General features: G+C 52.5%; 1 protein-coding gene across 1 annotated transcript; it reads left to right on the top strand.

Moving 5' to 3' along the window:
• The first annotated feature begins 8580 nt into the window (after positions 1-8580).
• Positions 8581-9330, top strand: LOC131564160 (NAD(P)(+)--arginine ADP-ribosyltransferase 2-like). Its single transcript, XM_058814492.1, has one exon. It carries the CDS (start codon positions 8581-8583, stop codon positions 9328-9330), a length of 750 nt encoding a protein of 249 aa, XP_058670475.1.
• The last annotated feature ends 1677 nt before the right edge of the window (positions 9331-11007 follow it).

Below are 11007 nucleotides of genomic sequence, written 5' to 3'. Positions count from 1 at the left end.
GAGCAGCTGTGGAGCAGGACCTGAGGATGTTGGTGGGTGACCAGTGGAGCTGGCCATGTGGCCTGGGACCAGGAGGGATCCAGGGGATGCAGTAAAGAGTGGGGTCAATACGTCAGGGCGCTCCATCCCAAACTATTGCAGAGCCCCCGGGGCTGGGATGGGGCGGGGCAGGCGCTCAGCAGCACCAGCAGCTTGTGCTGCCGCCTGCTGTTGGCACCTGGAACTGCAGCTGGAAGCGGCGCATGCACTGTGCCGCTGATTTCCTGCGCTCGCTTCTGCCCTCCGGTGGACAATTCCTGAACCACAACTGCCCGAATCCCAAAATCCCAGAATGGGTGAGGCTGGAAGGACCCAGAGTGGGAGCCTGGGCCCCCCTCCCAGCTCAGGCAATGTCATCCCTGAGCACGGAATTGGGTCCAGAGCAGCCCAGAGTTGGACACAGCACTGGACAAAGCTGGACACAGCATTCTGGATGTACCGCCCTAGACAGGGCAGAGGGGCACAAACACTCTCTCACCTCCTGGCCCCGCACCTCCTGATGCCCCCCTGGATCCTTCCTGGCCCCAGGACATCAAGCCAGTTCCATGGGTCACTCACCAGCACCCTCATGTCCTTCTCCAGAGCTGCTTCAGGAGGTCAACCCCAGCCTGGACTGGAACCTGGGACTGTCCTCAGGGACAGGGCCTGCCCTTCACTCTTGAACCTCCCAGCTTCCAACCTTTAAGGTCTCCCTGAACTGCAGGATCTGACAGGATGCTTTGCCTGGAATGTGGCCAAGGGACAATGCCCCATTTGTGGCTATCAGGGCTGCACTGAGAGGGTTTTTGTTCTAATTTGGGTGCTGAATTGGGCTAAAACCAGCCCAAATCACCAACCACGAATTGACAACTGAAGGTGAAGTGTCAGAGCTGAGCCTGGCCATCCATCATTGACCCTGGGAACATCCAGTCCCCTCTCAGACAAGGATTCCTCTTCCCTATTCCTGCTTGGAATGAAACGTGTGTGAGGTTCCTCCCTCAGGAAGGGGATGCTCCCTAAGGATTTTCCTCGAGGTTGAGAGAAAGAGACACAAGTGTTGTTGTGGGGCGTGACATCAAGCCCTGCTTAAGAATTGTCACTTTTTGCTGGCTTTGTTAGATTTATTTCTTAGAATTCTTTTGATTGAATTTTTAAATACAATTGCATTGCAAAATGGTATTGGTAGCCACGGTGGCTGTGGTAGCCCCGTGGCTGAAGGATTCTAGGTGATCATGGTGGCCACAGTGACCTTGGTGGTTATTGTGACCATGGTGGCCGGAGTGGCTGTGGTGGCCTTCATAGCTTTGGTGGCCTCGTTTCTCTAGGGGTCCTGGTAGTCTTGGTAATCAGGGAGGCCACAGTGATGACAGTGACCTTGGTGCCATGGTGGCCATGCTTGCCACAGTGAAACCAGTGACCTTAAAAGCCAAGGTAAGGGCTTGTGGCTCAGGGGATCTTGGTGGCCACTGCCAGGGCTGTGGTGGCGAGGAGGAGTCCTCTGAGGTGGAAGGTGGCCCTGGGGACACTTCCACCTGAGGGAGAAAGAGAGGGACATCAGGGGGATCATGGAGGGAGTGAGGGGGTCAGGGGGATGACAATGGGGGGCTATGGGTGACAGGAGAGATGAGGGCCATGAGTTGACAGGTGACAGGGTGTTGGAGGGGGCACAAGGGGCTACAGGCACCAGGGAGGTCAGGGGTGTCATGGTGAGCTTAGAGGTAACAGGGGTCAGAGGGAGTCAGGGGGTGCTATGGTGGGTGGCAAGGGGTGACAGGGTTTTCAGGGATTGCCATGAGGGGTTCCAGCCCACCCAAATACATCACACTGGGCCCATCCCCACAGCTCTGCCTTTGGTGGGGAGAGACAGGGTCGGAATGGGGAGATTCCTGGTTGTGTACCTCTCCCTGTCATCCCCTGGCAGGGGTGTCCACGTCCCTGTCCCCTTCCAGATGTGGGGGTCCCCGTCCCTGTGTTGTGATTTTGGCATTCCTGTCCCCGTGCCCACAATGGATGTCCCCATATTTCATGTCCCAGCATGGGGTGTCCTCCCCACAGACACACAGTGAGTGTCGCTGTCCTCCATCCCCAGTGAATCTCATCATTCCCTGTGCCTTATCATGGCTGTCGCCATGCCCACAGTGGATATCCCTATCCCCCAGGCTGTCCCCTGTGATGTCACCTTTCAGCCACTCGCAGTCATAGTTGCTTTTGGTCCCAGTGGGTTCCAGCACAGTAGATCGCATACTCCCGTCCCAGGCAGCTCCAATGACCTCGAAAGTTTCGAATGGAGGGATCAGGAAATCATTTTGACTAGGATAGTAGGACAATCCCTGGATTTCCATGCCGAGGCACGTGCTCGCCAAGAGTATGGTGCCCTTCTCCGTGCACTGGGAGCATGGTCTGCTCACCGACGTCGACATGAATTGACCGAATCAGACGGTGTTGCCCTCCTGTGCAATGAAATGAACCCCCCACACCCGCCCAGGTATCTCTGGAAAATTTTGTCTCTGAGGTCTCTGAGTGCCCTTCAGGGTCACCATAGCGTGGGTCAGGAGGAAATGCACTGTTTTGAAGTCAAAGTTGTTCCGGTATTGCTGGCTGGAGCTTCCAGCTGTGCGCACGGCATTGTTGAACATGCTGTACAGGTCATCCATTGTGTAGGCCACGAGGGCAATGGCCTGGGGTGGGTACAACAGAGGGGACCCAGGGACCCCTGCCTCTGCCACTCGGCTTCTGCCTTAACCCAGACCTGGGCAAACAGTTGATTCTTCTGGAATTCAGAGCTGTTAAGGGCCGGCAACTCTGTGGTCATGGTAGTGCTGCAGTCCTTCTACTGATCATCAAAGGAATTTGGGGCCATGTCCATGGGTACCTCTGTGACACCCAAGGTGGCCATGGACATTGCCAGGAGTGCCAGGGTGTGAGCCAGAGGGACCATGGATGGGAGACGCCACAGGGACCAGTTGGGACACTATGGGACACAGAGGGGACATGGGGGAGACACGGGGAGGGTTCATCCGTGAGGGACTGGCATAGGGAAGTGGGGTCAGCCCAGGAGGAAGGGAGGCACTTCTTGCCAGCAGACCCCTGGGCATGTCTGGGGTCCCTGATCCCAACTTCTGGGTTACTTAGGCCTCCCCAATGCCCCCCAGACCCCCCGGGACCCCAATCCCAATCCTACAGTGCCACGTCCTCCTGCCCCACCAGAAGACCAACTGGACTCCTATGATTTCGAGTCCCTTCAACATCCCCCACAGCCCTGATCCAAATCGTGGGGTCACTCCCTGAGCCCCCTAGTGTCTTCCTTGGCTCGTCCCCAGATCAAAATGTCACTCCCAGACCCCAGTTTATTCAGTGTCACCCCAAGACCTCAACCCAAATCCAGGCATCACCCCCTGCCCCCACAGTGCCTCCCAGTCCCCCCTTCACCCCAATCCCACTCCCACCATCTTGTGTCCTACCCTTACTTACCCCCAGAGCACCCCATGACCCCAATCCCAGTCCTGTGACTCCCCCAGTATCCCCGAAGCACCACAAACCCAATCCCACAGTCCTGTTTCCCCACCCAAGTGTCCCCAGAGGTCCCCCAGCCCCTGATACCAAAATCAGCAAGAGTGAACTCCCTGATGGAAATGGAGGTGTCAGAAAGCCGGATATCTTTTCCAGCTCAGAATCACAGCAGATCTCTCCTGGTCCTGCAGGCCACGGGGGAATTTCCCACAGGGAATTTATCCAGCAAAATTATGAATATTCATTAAAATGGGCTGCTTAGCTAATACAGAAACCAGCACATTTCCCATAAATAATCTGCATGGCTCTGCCTCCTTTAGGAAATAATTTTTATTGTGCCAGAGAGTCATAAAAATGGGGTTTCAAGGTGTGGTTTTCCCTGAGCACCCCAATATCTCAGATGACCTTGTCTCAGACTTTCACTTTAGGCTGGCATTGGTCCTTCTGTGTTACAGAACTTGCCATAAATCCCTCACTCCAGTTCCCTTATCGCTTTCTCCACAGGTTTTGCTCTTCTGTGTACACACTTCTACATCCTTTTATGTTTTTTTGCTCATTCATCTTTAAAGCTTATCCAGCACCTTCAGCAGAACTTAAACTTTCTATTCTCCCTCTTATTGCTTACCCTTCATGACGCAAATCCCAATGTCCCACCTTCCCCCAGCTCCCCTCAGTCCCAGTCCCCACTGCTCACTGAGTTGTTGTCACACCTCAGATACTAACAGGCATCCTGGTAGGTACCTTGATCCTGGTGATGATCTCTTGAGGGAGTACCTGGGTGACATCTGTGGCATTGTTGGTGTGGCAGGAGAAGTTCGAGACCCCCATAAACTTTTGCCCCAAATTGGATTTCCTGGCCTCTTGGATGAGAAGAATAGTTGCCTCTACAGCTCACAGGCATCTGTGCCTCTCCTGGCTCATATTGAATTGTTTGTAAAAGCACCACACAGGTCTCTTGAAGTCTCCCCCACCTTTGGAGCCAGGACTCTCAGGGCCTGGTGCTGTTGTTGGTGCACAAAAAGCTCAAAGGGTTTTGTTAAATTCTGGAAATCACATGAGAGATGTTGACCTCAGGGCCATCTTTGAGTTACCAAATGCCTGTCCTTCCTCAGGAGTCCAAATCAAAGATCATTCTGGGACCTCCTTTGTGGGGGAGACTTCAGGGCACCTGTGGGGTGCTTTTCAAAACAACATCAGCCAGGATTGGCCCAGATGAATGTGGGCTGCAACAGCGACTGTGCTCCTCATACAAGATGTGAGGAAACCCAACTTGTGACAAAATTTTATGGTATATACTCTGCTCACCATGCAAGAAGATGTGGAACAAGGAGCGGAACTCGGTGTCTTACAAAGAGCTCTGGAATTGTGAGAAAAAGAGCAAACATAGAAACTCACTTGCCATCTGCTTTGAGCATTACTTATGCCCATGGAGCCATATGGAAAGAAAGAAATCAATTAACAGCACAGAGATCTCCAATTAAATATAAACAAGAATTATTGTCCCTCCTTGATACCACTCAGCTGCCCAAAGAAGTGGCCGTACTACAATCCAGGGCAAGCCAGCTTGGGGATTGACAAATTCCTGTGGGAAATAGATTTGCATTAAAGCTACACAAGAGATTCTGTGACAAAGCATCCTGGTGTTAATTCCTGAGAAAGGAATTTCACTGCCAGAGGTGAGGCCTGGATAGAGTTGGGCAGATGGAAAATTGGCTGCTTATCTGAAAGCCCACAATAAAGAGGGAGGCTGGGTGGTTAGGTGGGTGAGAGGTAACTCCCCATAAGCAGTTCTGGCCCTCCCCAACTGATGCTGCAATTTGTAAAGGAGAAAAGTACCAGCAAAGCTCTGGGGAATTGATGTGATGGGGATCAGTCTGTGGCCTCAAATCCTCAGTGTCCCATAGGACAAAACTCTCAGGTCTGTTACAGAGCAATGCTCAATATGTTTTCAAAAGAACCCTGTGAATTCAAAACCATCAACTCCAGGCATCACTGAAAAAGGAAACACTCCCAGGGATTACTGGCTGTGGGAAATGGAAAGATGGAAACTTCCACGCATTCAGGAGGATTTGATCTGCAGCCGTGTAAGGAGCTTGAATTGATGTAAGAATAAAGTACACAGGCATTAAGTAGAAAAGTCCTAAATTTATGTTTCTATAGTTGTGAGTTAGAATATTCCTTAAGTAAGTAAGAAACTGTATTGAGTAAGATGGTGAAGGATCTATAGTACAGAAATATGATTGCATAGAGTAAGTGAAGAGTTTGTGAGTTGTAATAGCAAAGGTGTGCATGTGAGTTAGAATCCCAGTGGGTAAAAATATCTGCAGTGCAGTGGAAATGAGTACAGGTGATAGGTTAGAAAAGCAAAATAAATGTCCTTTAGATTAGAAAGGTATATAGTGTCTTGCAACAAAGAACTTGTGACTACTTTGTGTTATGGCTGACTGCCTGCTCCTCTAAAATCCCATGGTCTCTGAGACTGATGGTTATCTGAGCAATAAATCCTTCTTAGCCCAATGGAAATCCCATCTCTTCATTAAAAGTGGTGGCAATGATAACTGGCAAATGAAATTTCTGAGCTACCATGCCAACATGGGGTCAGGTATCTCCTGGTGTTGGGGGATCCCTTCTTGGGGGGTCCAGAAGTTCTCCTGTCACACCAACAAGACCAGGGAAGTCACAGAGGTGATCATCCCCAAGAGATCACCTCTAGGCTCAAGATGTCTACTGGGATGTCATCTGGTAGGGGACACCAATTGATATCTGAGGTGTGGCAGCAACTCAGTGAGCAGTGGGGAGTGGGACTGGTGGGCAGTGGGGGCATGTGGGACAGTGGTAGCAGGATTAGGGTGCTGGGCCAGTGAGAAATAACAGAAAGAATAGAAAGTTTCAGTTCCCCTGAAGGTGCTGGGTAGAGTTTCATGACTGATTGGCAAAAGCAAGAAAATTATGTAAACATGTGGACATGCAGAATAAATGTGGAGGTGACGGGGGGTAACCACCCTCTTTATACTGGGCTTTTAAATAAGCCAATTTTCAATCTGCCCAACTCTATCCAGGCCTCACCTCTGGGGAGGAAATTCCTTTCTCAGGAATTAATACCAGGGTGATTTGTTGCAGAACATCTCTTGCAGGTTTAATGCAAGTCTATTTCCCACAGGGATTTGTCAATTCCCAACCTGGTGTGCCCTGGATTGTAGCACAGCCACTTCTTTGGGCAGCTAGATGGAATCAAGAAGGGACAATATTTGTTCCTTATATTTAATCGGAGATTGGTGTGCTTTTAATTGACTTCTTTCTTCCCATATGGCTCCATGGGCATGAGCAACGCTCAAAGCAGATGGCAAGTGAGTTCCAATGTTTGCTCTTTTTCTTGCTGCCAATTCCAGAGCTTTTTGGAACACATCGAGCTCAACCCCTTGTTCCACATCTTCTTGCAGTTGTGGTGAGCAGAATATTTACCACAAACTTTTGCCCAAAATGGATTTCCTGGCATCTTGAATGAGGAGCACAGTCTCTGCCCCGGCCCACAAGCAGCTGTGCCAATCGTGCCTGATTGAGTTGTTTGGAAAAGCACCCCACAGGTCACCTGAAGTGTCAGTTGATAGAAATAAAATGCCCCTGAAGGCACTGGATAGAGCTTAAAGACTGACTGGCAAAAGCATGAAAAGGATGAAAATGGGTGGATACAGAGGGTGAATGCAGCTGGAGCTCGTGAAGAAACAGGTAAAGGGAAATCCAGTGAGGGCTTTTCGGCAACACAAGAGGAGCAGCACCTGCAAAAAGCAAATGTTCCAGGTGAGGTCATCTGGCATATTGGGGTACTCAGTGAAAATGGCCCCCAGAGACCCCATTTTTATGGCCCTCCAGTACCATAAAAGAACTTCCAGAGAAAGGTGGAGCCATGCAAATTATTTCTTAAGAAAATGCTGTTTCTGTATGAGATAAGAAGCTGATTGTAATTAATATTTATAATTGTGGTGGATAAATACCCCATGGTAAAGTCGTCCTTGAGCTGCCGGACCAGGAGAGATCTGCTGTGAGTCCGAGCTGATCAAGAATTCCGGCTTTCTGATACCTCCAGTTCCATCAGGGAGTTCACTCTTGCTGATTTCGGTATCAGGGACTGGGGGGACTCCAGCAAAACCTTGTGGAAGGGACACAGGACTGGGGTTGCAGAGTGGGGCCATGGGGGGCTCCAGCGGAAGGTTGTGGAGACAGGGGTTGATCCCCAGATTTGGGTTGGGGTCCGGGGGTGGCACCAAAATTGTCACAGGACTGGGACCTTTACTGGGGTGTGGCAGAGGGCTGAGGAGGACGCTGGGGTGGGTGAGGGAGTGGCTTTAGGAATTTGGGAGAGGTTCCTGAGTGCTTGGGGGTCAGAAGTGGTGTAAAGATCTGTGGGAGAGGGCTTGAGTTCCTTCGGAGCACTGGGGGGACCTCAGAAGGCTAAACACAGGACTGGGATTCGGACTGGGGTCTGGTGGAGCACTGAGGTGACCCTGGGGATGTCAGAGATGGTTCCCCGGGTTTGGGCTGAGGAACTGCAGAGGGTCTGGAGTGACACTAGGGGGGAAGGGAGATGGGGCTGGGAGTGGGGTTGTGGGGTGTGGACACAGGGATGACACTGCGGGGCACATAAATGTCAGGTCCAGGGGGTGCATTGTCAGAGTGGGATTGGGGTCATGGGGACACTGCTGGGTGGGCAGGGAGTTACCCAAGAATTTGGATCAAGTTCCTGGGGGTCATTAGGGGGACACCACTTGTAGGGGACATGGGACCTTGGGAGTGGGATTGATGTCTTGGGGTTCTGAGGGACACTGGGTATTCCAGGAATAACCTCAGGATTTGGGATCAGCAGTCCAGGATGTGTCCACGGGTCTTCTGGCCTGAGCTGTCCCTCAGCCCTGCTCCAGGCTGACCCCAGTTCCCCTCCCCTGCCCCTCATAGAGGAACATTTCCCATGTACCCTGGTGCCACCTCAGTGTCCCCTCAGTGTGTCTCTCTTTGTCCCCCAGTTTCCCACAGTGCTCTTGGTGGCCATTTGCTGCCATGGCCCTCCTGGCTCACACCCTGGCACTGCTGGCAACAACCGTGGCCACTGTGGCCATCAAGGTGGTTCCCCTGGATATGGCCCAGGACTCCTTCGATGACCAGTACCGGGGCTGTGGCCCTGCCATGACAAAGGAATTTCCGGCTCTCCAGAGATTTGAGTTTCAGAAGAATCGTCTCTTTGCCATGAGCTGGTTGAAGGCTGGGGCTGAGTGGCGCAAGCGGGGCTCCCATGTGTCCCCTCTGGCAGACCCAGCCCAGGCCGTTGCTGTCATGGCCAACTCAATGAGTGACATTTACAAGGACTTCAATGCAGCCACGCGTGCAGCCGGGCGCTCCCTCCAGGCATACCGGAACAACTTCCACTTCAAAACTCTGCATTTCCTACTGAACCAGGCCCTGGTGACACTGAGGCAGGCTCAGAACTGGCAGTGTTACCGTGTGTTCCGGGGTGTACCTGACATTCGTTTCCAAGCGCGGCAAGGCCAGAGGGTCGGTTTTGGTCACTTCACATCAACGTCGCTGCGTAAAGAGGTTGCTCTGCGATTTGGGAGAGTCACAATTTTTGAAGTGCGCACATGCCATGGTGTGGACATCCAGCAGTTCTCCCTGTATCCAAGGGAGAGAGAGGTGCTGATCCCACCATTCGAGATCTTCAAGGTCACCAAAGTCATCCAGAATGGGCAGCAGACAATGATCAGTCTCGACTCCGCCGGGATTTTCAGCAAATACAACTGCGCGTGGCTGTGAGTTGACACCGCAGGGGACAGCCTGGGGTAATGGGGGTACCCACTGTGGCCACCCATGATAAGGCTCAGGGGACAATGATACTGACTGGGTATGGTGGACAAGGGCCCCCACTGTGTGTCTGGGGAGGACATCCAGTCCTGGTGACATCAAATTTGGGGGCAGCCATTGTGGGCATGAGGGCAAGAACATCCATGACAGGGCACAGGGATGGGGATTCCCACTTCTGGGAAGGGACAAGGACTGGAACACCCCTGCCAGGGGAGGGCAGAGACTGGGCCCCGCACGTACTAACCCTGTCCCTCCCTGCTAAACAGTGCTGTTGGGATGAGCCCTGTGTGCTGGACATAGGTGGGCAACGACCCTGAACAACACTCCCTGAACCCCTGTCACCCCCATGGCACCCCCTATCTACCTCTGACCCCTTTCCTCCCTAAGCCCACCATGACCCTGCTGACCTACCTAGCCTCTCTACCCCCCTACCCACGACATCCTGTCACCTGTCATCTTATGGTCCCCGTCTCTCCTGCCACCCCTAGCCCCCCATTTTGGCCATTCCTGACCCCCTCACTCCCCATATGATCTCCCATTAAATCCCTCTTTGTCCCCCCGGTGGGAACGTCCCCAGGGCACCTTGTCACCAATGAGGATTCTTCCTGGCCATCACACACCTGGCATAGGCCACTGAGATCTTCTGAGCTCTAGGCCACCAAGGTCACTGAGGTCACCATGGTCACTGTGGTGACCACGGCCTCCACGATCACCAAGACTCCCTGTAACAAGGCTACCACAGCCACTGTGACTACTGTGTGCACCAAGGTCATTGTGCAAAGCAATTCTATTAAATAATTCAATCATAGCAATTCCATTAAAGAATTCTGACAAAGCCAGCAAAAAGTGTCAATTCCTAAGCACGGCTCCATGTCACCCCCCACACCAACACTTATGGGCACATCTCTTTCTCTCAGTGTCAAGTAGGACTTTTGAGGAGCATCCCCTTCCCGAGGGAGGAACCAGAAGCACCTTTAATTTCAAGCAGGAATAGGGGAGAAGAATCTCTGTCTGAGAGGGGACTGGACATTCCCAGAGTCCGATGATGGACAGCCATGCCCAGCTCTGGAGGTTTACACTCATTTGTCAATTTGAGATCGGTGATTTGGGCTGGTTTTAGCCCAATTCAGCACCAAAATCAGAACAAGATCCCTCTCAATGCAGCCCCAATGGCCACAAATGGGGCATTGTCCCTTGGCCACATTCCAGGCAGAGCATCCTGTCACATCCTCCAGTTCAGAGGGACCTTAAAGGCTGGAATTTGGAAGGTTCAAGAGGGCAAGGGCAGATCCTGCCCCTGGGTAGGGACAGTCCCCAGTGTCAGTCCTGGCTGGGGCTGACCTGCTGGAGCAGCTGTGGAGAAGGACCTGGGGGTGCTGGTGGGTGACCAGTGGAGCTGGCCATGTGGCCTAAGACCAGGAGGGATCCAGGGGATGTTGGAATGAGTGGGGTCAATACGTTAGGGTTGCTCCATCCCAAACCATTGCAGAGCCCCTGGGGCTGAGATGAAGCTGTGGGCGCTTGGCAGAGCCAGCAGCTCGTGCTGCTGCCTGCTGTTGGCACCCGGAACTGCAGCTGGGGGTGACGCATGTGTAGTGCCACTGATTTCCCATGCTCGCTGCTGCCCTC

This window comes from Ammospiza caudacuta, chromosome 1 (assembly GCF_027887145.1).
Source record: "Ammospiza caudacuta isolate bAmmCau1 chromosome 1, bAmmCau1.pri, whole genome shotgun sequence".
Taxonomy (NCBI): domain Eukaryota; kingdom Metazoa; phylum Chordata; class Aves; order Passeriformes; family Passerellidae; genus Ammospiza; species Ammospiza caudacuta.
The sequence above is the reverse complement of the archived record's forward strand: the minus strand, read 5'-3'. Positions and strand labels throughout refer to the sequence as shown.